The sequence below is a fragment of the Phoca vitulina genome, unplaced genomic scaffold, assembly GCF_004348235.1.
Source record: "Phoca vitulina isolate PV1807 unplaced genomic scaffold, GSC_HSeal_1.0 scaffold55, whole genome shotgun sequence".
Taxonomy (NCBI): Eukaryota; Metazoa; Chordata; class Mammalia; order Carnivora; family Phocidae; genus Phoca; species Phoca vitulina.
In genome coordinates, this window is record NW_022589758.1 from 10,228,768 (window position 1) to 10,253,030 (window position 24,263).

Sequence of the window (24,263 nt, forward strand, 5' to 3'; positions counted from 1 at the left end):
CATAATGCCCTCAAGGTCCATTCATGTTATCACAAACGGCAGGATTTCCTCCTTTTTAATGGTTGACTAATGTCTACACATACTGTACTTTATCCTTTCATCCACTGATAGACACTTAGGTTGCTTCCATGTCTTGACCATTGTAAATAATGCTGCTATGAATGTCGGGATGCAGATAGCACTTTGACATAGTGTTTTTGTTTCCTTTGGATATATTCCCCAAAGTGAAATTGCTGGATCATATATATGGTGGTTTCAGTTTCAATTTTTTGAGGAACCTCAATACTGTTTTCCACCATGGCCGCACCAATTTACAATCCCACCAACAATGCACAAGTGTTCCTTTTAATCCATGTCCTCTTCAGCATTTGTTATTTCTGGTCTTTTTGGTGGCAGTCAATCTAATTGATGTGAGGTGATAAGTCATTGTGGTTTTGATTTGCATTTCCCTACGGATGAGTGATGCCGAGCATTTTCTCATATACTTGTTGGTCCTTTGTATGTCTTCTTTGGAAAAATGTCTATTCAGGTATTAACCCATTTTTGCATTGGATTATTTTGAGTTTTTACTATTGAGTTGTAGGAGTTCTTGATATATTTTGGATATTCACTCTTAATCAGATACATGGTTAGCACATATTTTTCCCATTCTGAAGGTTGTCTTTTACTTTTGTTGATGGTTCCTTTTGCTGTGCAGACGCTTTTTAGTTTGATGTAGCCCCACTTACTTTTGCTTTTGTGATTCGTGCTTTAGGTGTCCTACCCAAAAAAATCACTGCCATGACCCATGTAAAGGCGCTTTTCTCCTGTGTTTTCTTCTAGGATTTTGATGGTTTCTGGTCTTACATGGACAGCTTTAATCCTTTTCAAGTTAACTTTGGTACATGGTGTAAGATAGGGATCTAGTTTTATTCTTTTATGTGTGAATATACAATTTTCCCAGCACCATTAGTTGAAGAGACAGTCTTTACTCCATTGAGTATTCTTGGCTCCCTTGCATGGGTTTATTTCTGAGCTCTCAGATCTGTTCCATTGGTCTATGTGTCTTTTTTTATGCCAGTACTATACTGTTTTGATTACTATACCTTTATAATATAGCTTGAAATCAGAAGTGTGATGTCTCCCACGTTGTTCTTTCTCAGGATTGCTTCAGGTATTTGGGGTCTTTTGAGGTTCCATATAAATTTTAGGATTGTTTTTTTCTGTTTCTGAAAAATTCCATTGGAATCTTGATAGGGATTGCATTTAATCTATAGATGGCTTTGGGGCGCCTGGGTGGCTCAGTCGTTAAGCATCTGCCTTCGGCTCAGGTCATGATCCCAGGGTCCTGGGATTGAGCCCCACATCGGGCTCCCTGCTCCGCAGGAAGCCTGCTTCTCCCTCTCCCACTCCCCTGCTTGTGTTCCCTCTCTTGCTGTGTCTCTCTCTGTCAAATAAATAAATAAAATCTTAAAAAAAAATCTATAGATGGCTTTGGGATGGTATGGACATTATTAATATTCTTCTAATCTGTGAACATGGGATACCTTTCCATTTATTTCTGTCTAAAATTTTTTTCATCACTATTTTACAGTTTTGAGTGTACAGATTTCTCACCTCCTTGGTTAAATTTATTCCTAAGTATTTTATTGCTTTCAATGCTATTATACATGGGATCAGTTTATTTCTTTTTCAGATAATTCATTGTTACTATATAAAAATGCTACTTATTTTGTATGTTAATTTTGTATCCTGCAACTTCACTGAATTTGTAGATTGGATATAACAGTTCTTTGGTGGAGTCTGTCAGATTTTCTGTGTATAAAATCATGTTATCTGCAAGTAGACAATCTCACTTCTTCCTTTCCAATTCTGATGGGCTTTCATATTTTCTTGCCTGATTGCTCTGGCTAGGAGTTCAGTAATATCTTGAATGGGAGGAGTGAGAATGGGCACCCTTGTCTTGTTCCTTATTTTAGAGGAAAGGCTTTCAACCTTTTGTCATTAAGTATCATGTTAGCTGTGGGTTTGTCATCTACAGCTTTTGTTATGTTGAGGTATGTTTGTTATATACCTAATTTATTAAGAGGTTTTATCATGAATGGTTATTGAATTTTGCCCAATGATTTTCCTGTGTCCATTGAGATGATCATAAAATTTTTTTCTTCTATCAATGTGATATATCATAGTGACAGATTTACATCTGTTTAACCACACTTGTATCTCAAGAATAAATACCACTTGATCATGGTGAAGGATCTTTTTAATGTGCTGCTGAACTCTGTTTACTAGTATTTTTTTAAAGATTTATTCTAGAGAGAGAGAGAGAGAGAGAGAGAGTGAGTGCGTGTGTGTGTGGGAGGAGGGGCAGAGAAAGAAGGGAAGCAGACTCTGCTGAACACGGAGCCCTACATGGGGCTTGATCCCATAACCCCAAGATCATGACCCCAGCCAAAACCAAGAGTCGAAAACTCAACTGACAGCCACCCAGGCACCTCCTGTTTACTAGTATTTTATTGAGAATTTTTGCCTCTGTATTCATCAGAGATAGTGGCCTATAGTTTTCTTTTAGTGTTATTTTCTGGCTTTGGTAATGCTGGCCTTATAAAATAAATTTGGGAGTCTTCCCTCCTCCCAAACATTGAGGAGTCTGAGAAGGGTTTGCATTAATTCTTCTTTAAATGTTTAGTAAAATTCACCAGTGAAGCCATCTGTTCCTGGGCCTTTCTTCCTTGGGAGATGTTTGATCACTAATTCAATCTCCTTACTAATAATTGGTCTGTCACATTTTCTCCTTTATTCTGATTCATTCTTGGTAGATTGTATGTTTCTAAGAATTTTCAATTTCCTTTAGGTTTTCCAGTATGTTGGCATATAGTTGTTCATAGTAGCCTCTTAAGATCCTTTGTGGCATGAGTTGTAATATTTACTTCTTCATTTTCATTTGTAATTTTGTTGATTTTGGCCCTCTCTATTTTTTTTTCTTGGTTTAGCTAAACATTTGTCAATTTTATCTTTTCAAAAAACCATCTCTTAGTTTGGTTAGTCTTTTCTATTGTATTCCTGGTCTCCATTTTATTTGTTTCTGCCCCAATTTCTATTATTTCCTTCCTTCTGCTAACTTTGTGTTCACTTTTTTTTTTTTAGTTCCTAAAGCATAGCATTAGGTTGTTTGAGATACTTCTTATTTCCTGAGGTAGGCATTTATTGCTATGAACTTCCCTTTTAGAATTGTTCTGTCTGCATACCGTAAGTTTTGGTACATTCTGTTTCCATTTTTGTTTGTGTCAAGATACATTTTTATTTCCCCTTTAATTTCTTCTTTGACTCTTGGCTATTCAGACTATTGTTTAGTTTCCATGTATTCATGAATTTTTCAGTTTTCCTCCTGTTAATGATTTCTACTTGGAGACCATCGTGGCCAGAAAAGGTACTTGGTATGATTTCAGTCGTCTTGAATTTGCTAGTAAGACTTGTTCTGTGGGTTGACCTCTTTATCACTGCATAATAATAATTGTAAAATAATAATTGTAAAAGACCTTCTTTGTCTCATTTTACCATTTTTATATTTAAGTCTATTTAGTATGATAGAAGTATAGCTACCCCTACTTTTTTGGTTTGTTTTTTGGAATACCATTTGCTTACAACAACTTTTTCCATCCCTTCACTGTCAGTCTGTGTGTCTTTAAGACTAAAGTGAGACTCTGTGGGCACATATCATTAGATGTTTTTCAAATGTTGTCCACTCAGCCATCCTATGTATATTGATTGGAGAATTTAATCCAATTAAATACAATTTAAAGTAATCATTAATAGGTAAGGACTTACTTAGTTTGCCATTTTATTAATTGCTTTTATGACTTTTACAGAACCATTATTCTTTGTTCTGTATCCTGCTTTCTTTTTTTGTGTTTCAATGTCTTCTGATATCTGTAGGGTTTGACTTCTTTATCATGTACTTTTGTGTAATTACTACAGGTTTTACCCTCGTGGTTACCACAAGGTTTACATAAAATATTTTAAAATTATAACACCTTATTTTAAACTGATAACAAGGGGCGCCTGGGTGGCTCAGTCATTAAGCATCTGCCTTTGGCTCAGGTCATGACCCCAGGGTCCTGGGATCGAGCCCTGCATCGGGCTCCCTGCTCCGCAGGGAGCCTGCTTCTCTCTCTCCCACTCCCCCTGCTTGTGTTCCCTCTCTCATTGTGTTTCTCTCTGTCAAATAAATAAATAAATAAAAATCTTTAAATAAAAAAATAAACTGGGGCACCTGGGTGGCTCAGTCGTTAAGCGTCTGCCTTCGGCTCAGGTCATGATCCCAGGGTCCTGGGATCGAGCCCCACGTCGGGCTCCCTGCTCAGCAGGGATCCTGCTTCTCCGTCTCGCTCTGCCTCTCCCATACGCTTGTTCTCTCTCTCAATAAAAAAAAATCTTAAAAAAAATAAAAAATAAAAAAAATAAAAAAATAAACTGATAACAAGTTAACTTCAATAGAACTTCTAAACTTTATGCTTTCATCTGCCCTCTCCCCCCACTCACATTTTAGGTTATTGATGTTACAGTTAACATACTTTTTATATTGTGTAACCAGTAACAGATTATTGTTGTTGTAGTTATTCTTACAGTATTTTCTAACATTTTTTAAAGATTTTATTTATTTATTTGACAGAGCACAAGCAGGGGGAGCTGCAGAGGGAGAGGGAGAAGCAGTCCCCTCACAGAGCAGGGAACCCGACATGGGGCTTGATCCCAGGACCCTGGGATCATGACCTGAGCTGAAGGCAGATGCCCAACAGACTGAGCCACCCAGGCGCCCCAGTGTTTTCTAACTTTTATTTTTATTTATTTATTTATTTATTTAATTTAATTATGTTATGTTAATCACCATACAATACATCATTAGTTGTGATGTAGTGTTCCATGATTCATTGTTTGCGTATAACACCCAGTGCTCCATGTAATACGTGCCCTCCTTAATACCCATCACTGGGCTAACCCATCCCCCACCCCCTTCCCCTCTAGAACCCTCAGTTTGTTTCCTGGAGTCCATAGTCTCTCATGGTTCGTCTCCCCCTCCGATTTCCCCCCCTTCATTTTTCTCTTCCTTCTCCTAATGTCCTCCATGCTATTCCTTATGTTCCACAAATAAGTGAAACCATATAATTGTCTTTCTCTGCTTGACTTATTTCACTTAGCATAATCTCCTCCAGTCCCATCCATGTTGATGTAAAAGTTGGGTATTCATCCTTTCTGATGGCTGAGTAATATTCCATTGTATATAAGGACCACATCTTCTTTATCCATTCATCTGTTGAAGGGCATCTCGGCTCTTTCCACAGTTTGGCTATTGCGGACATTGCTGCTATGAACACTGGGGTGCATATGGCCCTTCTTTTCACTACATCTGTGTCTTTGGGGTAAATACCCAGGAGTGCAATCACTCGGTCATAGGGTAGCTCTATTTTTAATTTTTTGAGGCACCTCCACACTGTTTTCCAAAGTGGCTGTACCAACTTGCATTCCCACCAACAGTGTAAGAGGGTTCCCCTTTCTCCACAACCTCTCCAACATTTGTTGTTTCTTGCCTTGTCAATTTTTGCCATTCTAACCGGTGTAAGGTGGTATCTCAGTGTGGTTTTGATTTGAATTTCCCTGATGGCTAATGATGATGAACATTTTTCAGGTGTCTGTTAGCCATTTGTATGTCTTCTTTGGAGAAGTGTCTGTTCATGTCTTCTGCCCATTTTTTGACTTGATTATTTGTTTTTTGGGTGTTGAGCTTAAGAGGTTCTTTATAGATCTTGGAAATCAGCGCTTTGTCTGTAGTGTCATTTGCAAATATCTTCTCCCATTCTGTGGGCTGCCTCTTTGTTTTGTTGACTGTTTCCTTTGCTGTGCAGAAGCTTTTTATCTTGAATAAGTCCCAAAAGTGGATTTTTGCTTTTGTTTCACTAGCCTTTGGAGATGTTTCTTGAAAGAAGTTGCTGTGGCCGATGTCGAAGAGGTTACTGCTTATGTTCTCCTCTAGGATTTTGATGGATTCCTGTCTCACATTGAGGTCTTTCATCCATTTTGAGTTTATCTTGGTGTATGTTGTTAGAGAATGGTCAAGTTTCATTCTTCTGTAGATAGCTGTCCAATTTTCCCAGCACCATGTTTTTTTCCATTGCATATTTTTTTCCTGCTTGGTTGAAGATTATTTGACCATAGAGTTGAGGGTCCATATCTGGGTTCTCTATTCTGTTCCATTGGTCTATATGTCTGTTTTTGTGCCAGTACCATGCTGTCTTGGTGATCACTACTTTGTAATATAGCTTGAAATCAGGCAACGTGATGCCCCCAGCTTTTTCTTTTTCAACATTTCCTTGGCGATTTGGGGTCTTTTCCGATTCCATACAAATTTTAGGATTGTTTGTTCTAGCACTTTGAAAAAAGTCATTGGAATTTTGATCGGGATGGCATTGAAGGTATAGATTGCTCTGGGTAGCATAGACATTTTAACAATGTTTATTCTTCTGGTCCATGAGCATGGAATGTTTTTCCATCTTTTTGTGTCTTCTTTAATTTCTTTCATGAGTGTTATGTAGTTCCTAGAATATAGATCCTTTACCTCTTTGGTTAAGTTTATTCCGAGGTATCTTAGGGTTTTTGGTGCTATTGTAAATGGAATTGTTTCTCTAATTTCTCTTTCTACAGTTGCATTGTTAGTGTATAAGAAAGCAACTGATTTCTGTGCATTGATTTTGTATCCTGCCACATTACTGAGTTGCTGTATGAGTTCTAGTAATTTGGGGGTGGAGTCTTTTGGATCTTCCACATAAAGTATCATGTCATCTGCAAAGAGAGAGAATTTGACTTCTTCTTTGCCAATTGGAATACCTTTTATTTCTTTTTATTGTCTGATTGCTGTTGCTAGGACTTCTAGCACTAGTACTGTGTTGAACACTAGTGGCGAGAGTGGGCATCCTTGTCGTGTTCCTGATCTTAAGGGAAAGGCTCTCAGCTTTTCCCCATTGAGGATGATATTCGCTGTGGGTTTTTCATAGATGGATTTTATAAACTTGAGGAATGTTCCCTCTATCCCTATGCTCTGAAGAGTTTTAATCAGGAAAGGATGCTGTATTTTGTCAAATGCTCTTTCTGCATCAATTGAGAGGACCATATGGTTCTTCTCTCTCCTCTTATTAATGTGTTCTATCACACTGATTGATTTGAGAATGTTGAACCCCTTGCATCCCGGGGATAAATCCCACTTGGTCGTGGTGGATGATCCTTTTAATGTATTGTTGGATCCTATTAGCTAGGATTTTGTTGAGTATTTTGGAATCCATATTCATCAGGGATATCAGTCTGAAATTCTCCTTTGTGATGGGATCTTTGCCTGGGTTTGGGGATTAAGGTAATGCTGGCCTCACAGAATGAGTCTGGAAGTTTTCCTTCTGTTTCTATTTTTTGAAACAGCTTCAGGAGAATAGGTATTATTTCTTCTTTGAATGTTTGGTAGAATTCCCCAGGGAATCCATCAGGCCCTGGACTCTTGTTTTTTGGGAGGTTCTTGATCACTGCTTCAATCTCTTTACTGGTTATTGGCCTATTCAGGTTGTCAGTTTTTTCCTGTTTCAGTCTTGGCAGTTTATAGGTTTCCAGGAAGGCATCCATTTCTTCCAGGTTGCTCAATTTATTGGCATATAGTTGTTGATAATAATTTCTAATAATTGTTTCTATTTCCTTGGTGTTAGTTGTGATCTCTCCCCTTTCATTCATAATTTTATTAATTTGGGTCCTTTCTCTTTTCTTTTGGATAAGTCTGGCCAGTGGTTTATCAATCTTATTAATTCTTTCAAAGAGCCAGCTTCTAGTTTTGTTGATCTGATCTGTGTTTCTGGTTTCTAATTCATTGATCTCTGCTCTAATCTTAATTATTTCTCTTCTAATGCATGGCTTAGGCATCATTTGTTGCTTTTTCTCTAGTTCTTTAAGGTGTACAGTTAGTTGGTGAATTCGGGATTTTTCTGTTGTTTTTGAGTGAGGCTTGGATGGCTATGTATTTCCCCCTTAGGACCGCCTTTGCAGTATCCCATAGGTTTTGGACAGATGTGTTTTCGTTCTCATTGGTTTCCATCATTGTTTAAGTTCTTCTTTGATTTCTTGGTTGACCCAAACGTTATTGAGCAGAGTGGTCTTTAGCGTCCAAGTGTTTGAATTTCTTCCAAATTTCTTCTTGTGATTGAGTTCCAGTTTTAAAGCATTATGGCCTGAGAATATGCAGGGAATAATCTCAGTCTTTTGGTATTGGTTGAGACCTGATTTGTGACCCAGTATGTGGTCTATTCTGGAGAAAGTTCTGTGTGCACTTGAGAAGAATGAGTATTCTGTTGTTTTAGGGTGGAATGTTCTGTATATATCTATGAGGTCCATCTGGTCCAGTGTGTCATTCAAAGCTCTTGTTTCTTTGTTGATTTTCTGCTTAGATGATCTGTCTATTGCTGAGAGTGGAGTATTGAGGTCTCCTACAATTAACGTATTGTTATCAATATGACTATTTTGGTTAACAGTTGGCTTATATAGATCGCTGCTCCCATGTTGGGGGCATAGATATTTACAGTTGTTAGATCTTCTTGTTGGATAGACCCTTTAAGAATGATATAGTGTCCTTCTGTGTCTCTAACTACAGTCTTTAGCTTAAAATCTAATTTGTCTGATGTAAGAATTGCTACCCCAGCTTGCTTTTGGGGTCTGTTGGCATGGAAGATAGATCTCCATCCCTTCACTTTCAGTCTGGATGTATCTTTAAGTTCAAAATGAGTCTCTTGTAGACAGCATATGGATGGGTCCTGTCTTCTTATCCAATCTGCAACCCTGTGCCGTTTTATGGGAGCATTTAGGCCGTTCACATTGAGAGTGATTATTAAAGATATGAATTTATTGTCATTATGTTGCCTGTGAAGACCTTGTTTTTATAGATTGTCCCTGTAAATTTCTGTTCTGTATCACTCTTGGGGTCTTTCTCCTTTTATAGAACCCCCGCCCCCGCAATAATATTTCTTGCAGGGCCGGCTTAGTGGTCACATATTCTTTCAGTTTCTGCCAGTCTTGGAAGCTCTGCATCTCTCCATCCATTCTAAATGACAGCCTTGCTGGATAAAGTATTCTTGGCTGCATGTTTTTCTCATTTAGTACCCTGAATATGTCTTGCCAGGCCTTTCTGGCTTGCCAGGTCTCTGTGGATAGGTCTGACGTTATTCTGATGTTCCTCCCTCTGTACGTAAGGAATCCCTTCCCCCTAACTGCCCTTAAGATGGTTTCCTTGGTTCTAAGATTTGCGAGTTTTACTATTACATGCCGGGGCATTGGCCTGTTTTCCTTGATCTTGGGAAGGGTTCTCTCTGCCTCTAGAACATGAATGTTTGTCTCATTCCCCAGATTAGGGAAGTTCTCAGCTACAATTTGCTCAAATATATCTTCTAGTCCTCTCTCTCTCTCTCCACCCCCTCAGGGATTCCAGTAATTCTGACATTGGAAAGTTTCATGGTGTCACTTATTTCTCTGATTGTATTTTCATGGATTTTGAGTTGTTTTTCCCTGGCCGCCTCTTTTTCCTTTTTGTCTATTAAGTGGTGTTCTAGATCACTAATTCGTTCTTCTGGCTTGCTTACCCTAACTGTTAAAATATCTAGATTAGATTGGATCTCATTTATAGCATTTTTAAGTTCTGCCAGTTCAGCTTTCATTTCTGCCCTTAGAGACTCTATGTTGCCATCAATCGATTTCTCCATTCTAGCTATTGTCTTCACAATTGCTACCCTGAATTCCATCTCCGACATCTTGGTTATATCTGTATCCATTTGTAAATCTGTGGCAGAAGTCACAGTCTCTGAGTCTTTCCTATTTTGGGGGGTTCCTCCTCCTAGTCATTCTGTTGAGGGGTGGTTGAGGGTATGTACAGAGTCCAAATTATTGACCAGAACCCAAGCAAGATGCACGTGTTTTATAGGGACCTTAGGGTTGTCGGCCTCTTGTTCCCCCAGCCTGTCTTCCGGGGGAGGGGCCTGCCGCACCATTACTCAGGCAACCCTGTTTGAGCAGAGTTGCCCTGCCCCCTGTGGTGGGGGATGGGCTCAGTGAAAACTGTTTTTGGGGGGCTTTTGTTCTCTGGCAGCTTTCCGCATCTCTTCTGAGAGTCAGAGCAGAAGAGATAGTTTCCAACCCTCTGCCTCAGAGCAGAGAGATCACAGTCTGTTCTTCAGTGAGCTCTCCAGGCCACACCGTTTCCGTTTCTGTCCGTGATGCTATAAACTGCAGCATCCCGGGTTGTGCGCCCCTCCGCAGCGCTCCCAGTCCTGCCTCCAGGTCGGGGCACGTCTCTGCCCTTTGTGCTTCTAAAACCGCCAGCCGCTCCCAGTTTGCGTGCGCGACCCCGCTGCTCCGGGTTTCCGCCCCGGGGGCTGCCCTAGAGTCCTTTCCCCATCACTACTGGTCTGCGAGTCTGTGCCCTGTCCCCAGCGCGGGAGGCTATCGCTCCCTGGTGGTGTAGGATCCCCACGGCTCCCTCCCCCTGCCATTTATCTTCGGATATCTGCCTGCAGAATCACAGCTCCCCGCTTCATATCTCAAAACCAACCGCCTGTGATATTCTGTTTGTAGAGATCCAGATCTATCTTCTTACATCTCAGACTGATTTCATGGGTGTTCAGAGTGGTCTGGTAGATATCCAGCTCAATTCCGGGGACCAGTTGGAATAGGGTCCCCTATTCTCCGCCATCTTTTCCTCTCCCCCCTAACTTTTAAAATAGAGTTGTAAGTGGATTACACACCACCACTACATTACAGATTCTTATTTTGACTATATATTTACCATTACCAGTAAGTTTTACACTACCTTATGTTTTATGATGTTCATTAATGTCCTTTTACTCAAAGACCCCCTTTTAGCATTTCTTATAAGGCAGGTCTGGTGGTGGTGAACTCAGCTTTGTTTTGGGGGGGAAGCCTTTATTTCTTCATTTCTAAAAGATAGCTTTGCCAGGTACAGAATTCTTGGTTGACATTTTTTTCTTTCAATATTTTAGACATACCATCCCATTCTCTCTGGGCCCAAGCCAATTTTGTTGAGAAGTCCACTGATAGTCTCATGATGGTTCCCTTGTATGTAATTTACCTTTTTTCTCTTGCTGTTTTCCAAATTTTTTCTTTGACTTTTGACAATTTAATCACAGTCTGTATCAGTGTAGCCCTATTGGGGTTCATCTTATTTGGGATCTTTTGTACCTCATGGATTGGGATGTTTTAAGCCATTACTGCTTTAAATTTACTTTCTGTACCCATTCCCTCCTCATTCTCTTTTCCTTTTGAAATTCCCTTAATGTAAATATTGTTTGTCTTGATTGTGTCCTTATGTCGTGTATGTTTTGTTCACTTCATCCTTTTTTGTTGTTGTTGTTCCTCTAACTGGATTATTTCAAAAGTCATCTCTTCTAGGTCACTGTTTTTTCTGCATAGCTGAGTCTTTTAAGATATTATTATTATTTTTAAAGATTTTATTTATTTGACAGAGAGAGAGAGACAGCAAGAGAGGGAACACACGCAGGAGGAGTGGGAGAGGGAGAAGCAGGCTTCCCACTGAGCAGGGAGCCCAGCAGGACCCTGGGATCATGACCTGAGCCGAAGGCAGATGCTTAATGACTGAGCCACCCAGGTGCCCCTAAGATAATATTTTTAAGTAATCTCTACACCCAACATGGGGCTCAGACTCACAACCCCAAGATCAAGAGTTGCACCCTCTACCGACGAGCCAACCAGGAGCCCTGAGTCTCCTTTTGAAGCTCTGTTGAATTTTTTAGTTCAGTCATTGTATTTTTCAGCTCTACAGTTTTTTTGATAGTTTCTATTTCTGTGTTGAACTTCTTGTTTTGTTTATACATCATTTTCCTAATTTTTAGTTTTCTATGTCTTATTGCAGTTGACTAAACTTTAAAAAGGATTATTCTGAAATCTGACTGTTCATAGATAGCCATTTCTTTAAGGTCAGTTATTAGAGCTTTAGTAGTTTCTTTTTTTGGTGTCATGTTAATAGATTTTTTTCATGATCCTTGATTCTTTACATTGGTCTCTGTGCATTTGAGTAAGCAGTCTCCTCTTCCAGACTTTATGGGTTTGCTTTGACAGAGATTGCTCTTTGCCAGTCCCCTCAGTGTGGGTTTCTGGATGTGTCAGTTGGTAATGTCCTTGGGCAGGTGGAGTTTTGCTATCAGGGTCAATTTCTGGGTGAGGCCCCTGGTTGAGCTCTGAGGTCGGGGTTAGGGGTGCCACTCTCTGAGAATGGTTGGATAAGACTGCTCGTTTGGTTCCTTAACAAATGAGACTGTACCAATTGCCTGGGTTCTCTGGTCAGGCTTACTGGACTGGCAGGACTCCATACTATACTTAGCAGATGGAGCTATGAATTAGCTTCTCTGCCTTCTTGGGGCAGGAAAATGGGCCTACAAGGCTCATTGTTTCAGGACCTAAATCAGGCAAGGCTGTGTACTGAATTCTCTGGCTAGAATGGGTCACCTTGTTTTGTTCTGCAGATGAAGAGCATCATGGACAGTGATCTCTGTTCAACTGCCACTATAAGTAGGTCTGTTGGTTGGGATACATAGTTTTCTGTGTGTTCTAGTTAGGTTCCTTGGTCAGGCAGGCCAAAAGTTGTATTCAGTGGGCAGGGCTATGAATTAGTTTATGTATCCAGGCACAGCAAGAGAAGTAGCTCCAAGGCCAGAAAGGCTTTAGGTTTATGGTCTTGACTCAAGCCAACCTATGCCACAAGTTTCCTGCCCGAATGGAGTCATTGGCTTTGCTCTGCAGACTATCAGCTCTGCCTGTTGGACTCTGTGCTTGAATGTTGCTGGGCTTTGCAGCTTTCCCAGTCTTACAGCCAAGCTTTCTCTTTGGGCGGTGCTGAGAGCTTTACTCAGCAGTGGATGGGGCTATGACTTAGCTCCCTTGCCTGCGTGGGACAGGAGGGCCAGCTCCAAATAGGCTCCTGGTTTTTCCAGATCAGGCCTTCTGGTCGGGGGCGGGGGCTGGTCAGGAGCTGCACTCAGTAGTGGGTAGGCTATGAATTAGTTCCAATGCCTGGGTGGAGTCAGTGAACCCTCACCACCTATCCCTGGCTTTGCAGGCAATCAGCTCTTCCTGCCATACTCTTGGCTCAAGTGCTGCTGGACTCTGTAGCTTCCCAGGTGTTCTTGCCAGCCTTTCTGGTCGGGCAGGGTTGAGAGCCTCACTCAGCAGTAGGGGACAGAGGGCTATGACTGAGCAACCCTTCCTGCACAGAGGCAGACCGGGCTCCAGGGCCAGAAGAATCTCTTTGTTTGAGGGCCAGAATCAGGCAGACTTGTGCCCTGCTCAGTTCCCTGGGCCAGTTGTGCCACTGTCTTGGCTCTGCAGATAAGCAAAAGCACGAGCCAGGACTACCACCGCTTGGGTGCTGCAGGTAGGAACTCAGTCTGCCAACATCCACACTGGTTGTTGGAAGCCCCTCCCCTTCAGATTCTCAGTGGCCGATGCCCGCAGATTGCCTTGCAATTCCTATAGAATGAGACCAGAGTGGGGGCTCCCAAGCAGTGACCTACAAGGCTGGGGGAACTGGATGTCCACCCTGGACTCTCTTCTCCCACTATAAAAACTGGAGGCTCAGCAAAGCCCTCTGTGTAATGCTGGGCTGGCCTGGCTTAGAGGCAATAAGGTCAGCACATAGCCTCACCCCCATGTTCCAGGATTCTCTCAGTGGCGTCTTATCTATGAATAGTTGTTAGTTCTTCTTGTGAGGGGGAGCAAAGTCAGGAATGACTTATGTCACCATCTTGATGAGCTTAATCTCCCCAGATTTTTTTTTTAATTTGTAATGGCCAGTGCTGGTGGGCTCAGGAAAAAACCACACTCCTGTTACTGCTGGTGGCAGGGTAAAATAATGGTGCCTTTCTGAGGAGTAACTGGGCAATAGGTGTAAAAACTTTTGTTTCCTGAGGAGATAATCTGAGCCGTAAATAAATACTCATTGGGTACACGGATATTCATTGCAGGGTCATCACAGACAAAACTGCAAACCCCTGAAATAGATGAGAGAAATCTTGCACAACTCTGAGGTGATACATTAGGCAGCTGATGAAAATCCAGTCCTTAAAGAATATAATAGTGTGAGAATGTTTGTGAGCTACTGCACGGTAAAAATGATTTGGGAGCCGTATATTCTGCGTGATCCCATTTTGTAAAAGGAAACATACAAATGCAGATGGTGAAAAGATGGGCGCGAGATCCCAGTGACTAATCTGTGCAGTTGCACTGCAGGTGAATTTTAGTCTGTTCTCGTTTTCTTTTCTTTCTTTCTTTTAAAGATTTATTTATTTATTATTTATTTGTCAGAGAGAGAGAGTACGTGCACAAGTGGGGGAACGGCAGGCAGAGAGAGAAGCAGGCTTCCCACGGAGCAAGGAGCCCAATACGGGGCTCGATCCCAGAACCCTGGGATTATGACCTGAGCCGAAGGCAGACGCTTAACCAACTGAGCCACCAGGCGTCCCATTTTCCTTACTTTCTAACAGTTCTGTAATGAACACGCATTACTTTTATCACCATAAGGAAGACAGATGACTGAGGCAAGGAGAGGAGGCAACAGGCCCTGCGTTAATGACACAGAACGGTAGGGCCTCAGGCACTTCATCAATCCCTCCCCCAACCTTTATAAGCTCTAGTCCATTACTTTTTAGGATCTCAAGTTTCCTCTAGCATATATAATTGAGAAGACTTGCTGATCACTAAGAACATTTGCAGATTTAAAATTCCACAATTCTAAGAACCTACCAATTATTCACTTTCCATTAAAGGCATTGATAATTCTACCAAAAGACATCCAACCCCCTCAAAATCTAACAGAAAAAAAGTGCAGTAGTACAACATCATTACCTTAGAGGAAGCCCATTTATGAGACAAAATCAAATGCCAAAAGGATAGGGTGGCCTATTATTAATAGCAACATTAAAAGAATCCTTGAGCTTCTAGAAGTCCTTTGAAAATAAGTATTTTTATTACTATAATATTTAAGTATACTTATAGTGGCAGCCATTAGCTCTCGCTGTTAATGGATTGTCAGCATTTCCATTAGAAGCTCACTTTGTAAGTAATCTACAGCTTGTCTACTGTAGTTTGACTCAAGCTCATAACTGAGAATATTATGCCTAAGGTAATGCAATAATTTGAATCCTTGATGATAAACAATGGTGTCACACTTCATATAATGTGATATCCGTGCAAAACAACTCTAGGTCTCAGTTTGGAAGCTCTGTGATCTGTTTCTGGTGCATTATGAAGCATGATTCTTCTGCAAAGGAGTTAAATTGGATCAGGTCAGGAGACAGTTTGTAATGAGCTTCCTGGTAAGAAAAGCACTTTAGGAATACAAAAATAAGACCATGGCATGGCATTTTCATAAAGAAAAGGTATTTAAATTACACCTGTAACTGTATTAAGATACTTTCATTGATAAAGTGTTCTCCCAAGAAAATAATCCCATTTACTCCTGTCCCATTAAAACTAATTTTCTATTTCTCTTCCTACAAACTTCTCCTTTTTAAGAAGTTCTTCACATCTACTGAGACAGTAAATGTCCTGACAAATGCCTTCCAAGGTTTCAGGATTTCAGAGAGATTCCAGCTTAACTGCCACAAAAAGAAATGAAAAATATCCTAGTTACGTCTGGTTTGGACTTCTGGTAAGCACTGTGGAATTCAAAGAGAGCGTTTGTTTCAGCCAAATCAATAAACAACAAAAACTAACCCTTACAAACAATGCCTGACATATGCCTAGGTGTTGTTAAAGGGCTTTAGAGTGTGACAATTTCATCTACTCAACAACCCTACAAGCTAGCTGAGGGAAAGGAACTTGGCCAAGGCACTCAGCTAGGAGGTGAGTCCTGCTCCTGCCCAACTCTCTGTAATTAGCCACTTTAATAGTAAGAAGCTTTTCTGTTGACTCATTTACTTGTGCATTTGTTGGAAGACAAATTTTTGAAACCAACTGTCAAAAAGCTTCAAGTAGGAAATTAATTCAGATCCACAAACTGAATTTTACGTTTTGTAAAATCAAAACAGTCTTAAACATTAGCATGCTATATTAGGATGATTATATATATATATTATTTATATAATATAATATTTATATATTATATATAAATATTCTCTTTACACACACACACGGTGTAACAAGCGCTGGAGAGAATGTGGAGAAATCAGAACCCTTGTGCATTGCACTGGAATGTAAAATGGTGCAGTCAGTGTGAAAAACAGTGTGTAAGTTTCTAAAAACATTTAAAAATAGAATTACCATATTATTTAGAAATTCAACTTCTGGGTATATAACCAAAAGAAATGAAAGCAGGAAATTAAACAGATATTTGTATAGCAATGTTGATAGCACCATTATTCATAATAGCCAAAAGATGGAAACAGTCCAAATGTCCATTAATGCATGAATCAATAAAATGTATATATAAATAATATCCCATTATATATATACATATATATGTGTGTGTGTACATGTATATATGTATATGTGTATGTATACACACAATCTGATGTAGATTATTTTTTCTCAACTTGCATGGAGTAGAGTATTTCCAAGATGGGTGTTGGAAAAAAAAACATTTTGTGTATCATAAAATATTATGGAGGGTTTTCTTGGCATGGAGAATCTGAAAGTTGACCACTCATTCCTTCAATAAACATTTACTGACAGCACACTATTTATGGTTCAGCCATAAATATAAGCCCTGAGGATATAGCAGTAAATAAGGGGGCAAGGGGGTGTCTATGCTCATGTTTATTTTTTTATTGAGGTATAACAGATATTAGTTTCAGGGGTACAACAGGATGATTCACTATTTGTACATATTGTGAAATGATCACCACAGTTAGTCTAGTTAGCATCCATCACCATATATAGTTACATTTTTTTTCTTGTGATGAGAACTTTTAAGAGCTACTCCCTTAGCAATTTTCCAATACTTAATAGAGGATTATTAACCGTAGTCACCATGCTGTACACTACATGCCCATGATGTATTTTATAATTGTTAAGTTTGTACCTTTTTTTTTTTGGTGGGCAGCAAAGAAAGTTTTATTGAGTGATAGTACAAAGCTCCCGAAGAGGGAGGGGACCTGAGAGGGTTGCCCAAGTTTGTACGTTTTGACCCCCTTAACCCATTTTGCCTGCACCCACCCCCTGCCTCTGACAACCACCAATTTGTTCTCTGTATTGACGAGCACTGGGTTTTTTTTGCTTGTTTGTTTTAGATTCCACAAATAAATGAGATCACACAGTATTTGTCTTTCTCTAATTAGCATAATGCCCTCATGGTCCAACAATTTGTTGCAAATGGCAAGATTTCCTTCTTTTCTGAATAATATTCCATGGTGCCTATATACATTTTCATTATCCATTTATACATTGATGGATACTTAGGTTGCTTCCATGTTTTGGATATTGTAAATAATGCTGCAGTGAATATGGTGATATATAGATCTTTTCAAATTAGTGTTTTCATATCCTTCAGATAAATATCCAGAAGTGTATTTGCTGGACCATATGGTAGTTCTATTTTTAACTTTCTGAGGAGTCTCCATAGTGGCTGTACCAATTTACATTCCCACTAACAATGTACAAGTGTTCCCTTTTCTCCATATCCTGATCACTTGTTAATTTGTTGCTTTGATAATAGCCATTCTAAAAGGTGTGAGGTGCTAGCTGCTTGTGGTCTTGATTTGCATTTCCCTAGTAATTAGTGATGTTGAACATATTTTCAGGTCCTGTTGGCCATCTGTATGTCGTCTTTGGAAATATGTCTTTTCAGATCCCGTGCCCATTTTTAAATCAGATTCTTTTTGTACTGTTGAGTTATATGACATCTTATTTTGATTAACCCCTTATCACATGATTTGCAAATATTTGCTCCCATTCAGTAGCATATACCTTTTCATTTTGTTAATGGTTTCCTACGTGCAGAAGCTTTTTAGTTTGGTGTAGTCCCACTTATTTATTTTTGCATTTGGTGCCTTTGCTTTAGGTGTCAAACTAAACCTAACCGGCAAGACAGATGTCAAGGAGCTTATAAGAGCTCCTTGGAGTTTTGTTTTCTCCTAGGAGTTTTATGGTTTCAAGCCTTATATTCAAGTAAGATAGTGGTCCAGTTTCATTCTTTCTGCATGTGGCTACCTAGTTTTCCCAGCACCATTTACTGAACAGACTGTCTTTTCCCCATTGTATATTCTCAGCTCCATTGTAGTAATTGAATTAACCATGTAGGTGTGGGTTTATTTCTGGACTCTTTACTCTGTTCCATTGATCTAGATCTGTATTAAATACCAATGCCATACTATTTTGGTTACTATAGCTTTGTAATATAGTTGAAATCAGGGAGCATGATGCCTTCAGCCTTGTTGTTCTTTCTCAAGATTGCTTTGGCCATTTGGGGTCTTTTATGGTTCCATACAAGCTTTAGGATTGTTGGTTCTCTTTCTGTAAAAAAGAAATGCCATTGAATTTTGATAAGGATTGCATTGAATCTATAGATTGCTTTGGGAGGTATGGCTATTTTAACAATATTCTTCTAATCCATGAGCAAGAGGTAGCTCTCCATTTATTTGTCTTCAGTTTCTTTAAGTATAGTTGACATACAATATTTTATTTCAGGTGTACAGCACAGTGATTCACCAGTATATGCATTATGAAATGCTCACCATAAGTGTAGGCACCATCTGCCACCATGCAAAGTTATTGCAATATTATTGACTATATTCTCTATACTGTACTTTTTATCCCTGTCACCTAATTTATAACTGGAAGTTTGTACCTCTTTATCCCTGTCACATAATTCATCCACCCTGCTCCCAGCAACCACCTGTATGTATGAGGGTTTTTTTATTTTGATTTTTAGATTCCACATAAAAGTGAAATCATATAGTATTTGTCTTTTTTGTCTGACTTATTTCATTTAGCATAATATTCTCTAGGTCCATCCATGTTGATGCAAAGGGCAAGATTTCATTCTTTATGGCTGAGTAATATTCCATTGTGTGTGTGTACATATTTGTGTGTATACATATCTTTACACACAGCACATAGTTATCCATTTGTGTATCAATGAACACTTAGGTTGGATCCATTTCTTGACTATAAATGCTGCAATAAACATAGGGGTGCATAACATTTCACATAAGTGTTTTTGTTTTCTTTGGTTAAATACTCAGACATGGAATTACTGGGTTGTATAGTAGTATTGCTGTTTTTAATTTTTTGAGGAACCTCCACACTGTTTTCCATAGTGGCTGTACCAATTTACATTCCCACCAACAATGTACAAGTGTTCCCTTTTCTCCACATCCTAGCCAACACTTGTTATTTCTTGTGGTTTTGATAAATGCCATTCTGACATTGATGATAGGTCATTGTGGCTCTGATTTGCAGTTTCTTGATGGTGAGTGAGGTTGAATATTTTTTCATGTGTCTGTTGGCCACATGTATTTTTCTTTGGAAAAATGTTCAGGTCATCTAATTTTTTTATATGGACTGTTTTTTTTTGGTGGTAAGTTGTATACATTTTTTACATATCCTTTCCAAATATCTACTTCAATTCAGTAGGTTGCCCTTTTGTTTTGTTGATGGTCTCTTTTTCCATGCAAAAGCTTTTAATTTTGATGTCCCATGATGTCATGGCTAATGTCAAAGAAATGACTGCTATGTTCTCTTCAAGGACTTTTATGGTATCAAGTCTCACATTGAAGTCTTTAATCCATTTTGAGTTCATTTTTATGTATAGTATTAGAAGGTGGTCCAATTTCATTCTTTTGCGTCCATTAGCTGTCCAGTTTGCTCAGCACGTTTGATACTTGATTATATTTTCTTTCTCTTTGTTCAAGTTCTGTGTTCACCCATTCTTCTCCCAAGTTCAGTGAGTATCTTTATGGCCATACTTTGAACTCTTTATTAAGTAAATCAGTTATCTCTGTCTCATTAAGGACTTTCTCTGAGGTTTTTTTTTTTTTTTTTTTTTTTATTTTTTTGGGGTTTTTTTTTTTTTTTTTTTTTTTAATTTTGAGCATATTCCTCAAGTTTCCTTGATACTCTGTGTTGGTTTCTGTGCATTAGATATAACAGCCACCTCCACCCGTGCGGAAGGAGTAACCTCATGTCAGAGATGAAACTTCAGCCTTCCCACAGCTCTTGGGTTCTTTCTCAAACCTTTGTGATTGTCCAAGTAGTGTATTTTATTTTTAGTGGATCCCAGTAGTGGAGGGTGTACCAAGGCCTGTCAGTGTCCCTAAAGGGAGGATCTCAGTGAGCACCTAGATTCAGCTGATTGGAAGCCAGACCCTCAGGCAACAGCTTTTAAAATATGCAAATATAGGCGTATTTCAGCGATAATGTGGGTTCAGTTCCAGATCACCACAATAAAGTGAACAATGAAGCAAGCCAAAAGAATTTTTTGGTTTCCTCGTGCATGCAAAAGTTACGTGTACACTATACTGTAGTTTATTAAATTTGAAATTGCATTATGTCTAAAAAAACAGTATAGAAGTCTTAATTTAAAAATACTTTGTTGTTAAAATAGGCTCTCCATTTTCTGAGCTTTCAGCAAGTCATGATCTCCTTCTTGGTGGAGGGTCTTGCCTCAGTGTTGATGGCTGCTGACTGATCAGGATGGTGGTGGAAGGCTGGGGTGGCTGCGGCGATTTCTTAAGACGGCAATGAAGTCCCATCTCAACTGTCCTTTCAGCAACCATTTCTCTATAGCATGCGATGCTGTCTGACAGCATTTTATCCACAGTAGAACTTCTTCCCAAATTGGAGTCAATCCTCTCAAACCCCGCTACTGTTGGCTCAACTAAGTTGATGTAATATTCTCAATGGTTTGTCGTCACTTCAGCAGTCTTCACAGCATCTTCACCAGGAGTAGATTCCATCTCAAGAAACTGCTTTCTTTGCTCATCCATAACAGATGAGGAGTTGCTTCTTAAAGTTTTGTCAGGAGACTGTAGCAGTTCATTCCCATCTCCAGGCTCTATTTCTAATTATTCTCTTGCTCTTTCCACCACATCTGTAGTCTCTTCCTCCCCTGGCATCCAAAACTCCTCAAGATCATCTGTGATGGTTAGAATCCACTTTTTCCAAACTCCTATGAATGTTGATATCTTTACTTCTTCCAATGAATCACAAATGTCCTTAATGGCAACTAAGATGTTAAATCCTTTCCAGAAGGTTTTCAATTGACTTTGCCCGGCTCCATCAGGAGAATCACTAGCTCTGGCAGCTATAGCCTTACAAAATGGGTTTCTTAAATCATAAGGCTTGAAAGTCAAAGTGATTTCTTGATCCATGGGCTGAAGAAGGGATGTTGTGTGAGCAGGCAGGAAAGCAACATTAATCTCATTTCACATCTCCACCAGAGCCCTTGGGTGACCAGGTACATTGTCAATGTGCAGTAGTATTTTTAAAGCGATCTTTTTTTCTGTGGGCTTACAATATTCAGTAAACCATGTAGTAAACAGATGTGCTGTCATCCATGCTGTGTTCCATTTATAGAGCACAAGCAGAGTCGATGTAGCATAATTCTTAAGGGCTCAAGGATTTTTGAAATGGAAAATGAGCCGTGGCTTTAACTTAAAGTCCTCAGCTAGGTTAGCCCCTAACCAGAGACTCAGCCTCTATTTTAAAGCTTTGAAGCTAGAATTTAAACTCCCCTCTCTAGCTATGAAAGTCCTAGGTAGCCTCTTCTAATAATGGCTGTTTCGTCTACGTTGCGTATCTGTTTAGTGTAGCCGCCTTCATGCATTTCCAGAGCTAGAGCTTCAGAATAACTGGCTGCAGCTTCTGCATCAGCACTTGCTGCTTCACTTTATACTTTTATGTTAGTTTTCTTTCCTTAAACCTCATGAACCAACCTGTGATGGCTTCAGATTTTCTCTCCTGCAGCCTCCTCACCTCTCTCAGCCTTCACAGAACAGAAGAGAGGTAGGGCCTTGCTTCGGATTAGGCTTTGGCCTAAGGGGATGTGATGGCTGGTTGTCCGGTCTTCTATCCAGACCACTAAAACTTTCTGCGTATCAGCAAGAAGGGTGTTCCGCTTCCTTGAGTAGCACTTTAAATTTCCTTCAAGAACTTTTCCTTTGTATTCACAACTTGGAAAACTGGTACGAGTGGCCGAGCTTTCAACATACCTTCCTCACTAAACTTAAGCATTTCTAGCCTTAGATCTAAAGTGAGAGACCCGTGACTCTTCCTTTTGCTTAAAAACTGAGAGGCCACTGTAAGGTTATCAGCTGGCCTCATTTCAGTATTGTTGTGTCTCAGAGAATAAGTAGCCCAAGGAAGGGGAGAGAGATGAGGAAAAAACTGGTCACTGGAGCAGTCAGAACACAGACATTTATCAATTAAGGTCGCCGTATAATCTGTGCACGATTCATGGTGTCCCAACACAATTACAATAGTAACATCAAAGACCACTGGTCACTGTAACAAATATAAGAAATACTGCATGAATTACCAACATGTGACACAGACACAAAATAAGCAAATGCTGTTGGAAAAATGGTGCCAATAGATGAGCTCAGTGCATGGTTGCCTCAATCCTTCAATTTGTAGAAAACACAGTATCTGCAAATAATATAAAGTAGAGCGCAATAGAATGAGGCACGCCTCTGTATACACTCCTGCAGGACTGCAAGCTAAGTCCTGCTGAGCACCAGAGTCCAGTCATCTAGAGGTGCTCGTCCATGGAGGTTGTTAAAAATCGGGACACCTCACCCGTGTACAAGTTCCTTTCTAGTAGCTATTGGTGACCTGGAGCAAGACAGAGGGTGAATGCAAAGATGATGACCAATGGTGCCGGTCCTTATTAGGTCCCTAGATCTGTGCCAAACCAAAAGCCTTGCTTAGGCCCCAGCTCTTGGATAAATGAATAGGGCTCTTTCCTAGAAAGACTGGGGGTCTATCTCAGCCTACTGTCTGGGCAGTGCCTGGAGGTGGTGGCTAGCCCTCGGAGAGGTAGGAGCTCAAGGAGTGTCCGTAGGCTGGCAGCCCCAAAGACCAGGACACCAGACACATGTGCAATCTCCTCTCCAGGAGCTACTGGTGCTCTGGTGGGTGGAATAAAGAGAGTGAAGTGAGCACCAGTCCTTCAAAGTCTCTGGAGAGAATTATGGTCAGCCTTTAGATGGATGTTTAATTAGAAGCCTGCCCCTCCGGCTACAGCTATGAAGATAAGCTAAAAGATTTATTTCATAGAAAGATGGGTCTCTAATCTCTTGCTATGCCCTGGGGGTGGTAGATGGTTGAGAATACTTTCTCAGTTGGTCAGTCTTAAGGGTCCCTGGAGCGGAAGTCGCACTGGCTACCAGATCCAGGAGATCTCGAGGTGTCCCCTCGGTGGCTACAAGATGGGGGTACCAAAGGAGGGTACAAGCTCCTTTCTGGGAAATGCCAGTAAGCTGGAGTGAGGTAAAGGGAAAGTGAAAGATGGCATCTGCCAGCCTCTGTCCCTAGAGACTAGCCCAGCAGGCTCCTAAGCTGTGTGTTCATTTAGATGCCTGCCTCTCAGGCCAGTGATTTAAGATAAGCAAATAAAATTCTTTCACAAAGAGGTATTATTCAGCTTTAAAGAGGAATGAAATTCTGATACATGCTACAACATTGGTTCAACCTTGAAGACATCATGTTAAATGAAATTAGCCAGATAAAAGGACAAATACTGTAGGACTCCACTAGAGTAAGTAGTCAAGCTCATAGAGACAGAAAGTTAGAAGGGGGATTCCCAGGGACTGGGGGGGGGGGCAGATTATATAATAAGTACAGAATTGCAATATGGGATGATGCAGAAGTTCTGGAAATGGATAGTGGTGATGGTTGCACAACTATGAATATATTTAACGCCACTGAATGGTACACTTAAAATGGCTAAAATGCTAATTTTGTTAGGTACATTTTATCACAGTTTGAAAAAATTAGTAGTGGACCTCACATCATGTAAATCTGTTACTTTTGAAAAACTAACACATCATCAAGCTTTTTTAAAAGCGGTATCTCCTGTATTAGATGCAAATGCCTGTTTGGTTTGCATACGGATCCACCCGACTGATTGGATTGGGGCCGGGGGTGTTTGTGGTCCAGGATGAACTAAAAACTTGGACCTGAACCAAGGTTATTCTCTCTTGGTGCTCCAGGAAAAGGTCTATGTTCATGTTGTAAAACAC

The 24,263-nt window shown here is 40.0% G+C and overlaps 1 protein-coding gene across 7 annotated transcripts in view; it reads right to left on the reverse strand.

Annotated features, from left to right (window-relative positions):
• The window catches only part of PCYT1B (phosphate cytidylyltransferase 1, choline, beta), a 139,802-nt gene that overhangs the window by 6,874 nt on the left and 108,665 nt on the right, over positions 1–24,263 (reverse strand). The window contains exon 8 of one of the 7 annotated variants that reach the window (XM_032389570.1): positions 21,952–22,668. The exons of the other annotated variants lie outside the window; for them this stretch is intronic. Within the exon in view, the coding sequence (XP_032245461.1) occupies positions 22,555–22,668 (114 nt within the window). The 3' untranslated portion in view covers positions 21,952–22,554. Of the gene's footprint in view, positions 1–21,951; positions 22,669–24,263 lie in introns of those variants that run through there. 7 annotated transcript variants of the gene reach the window in all.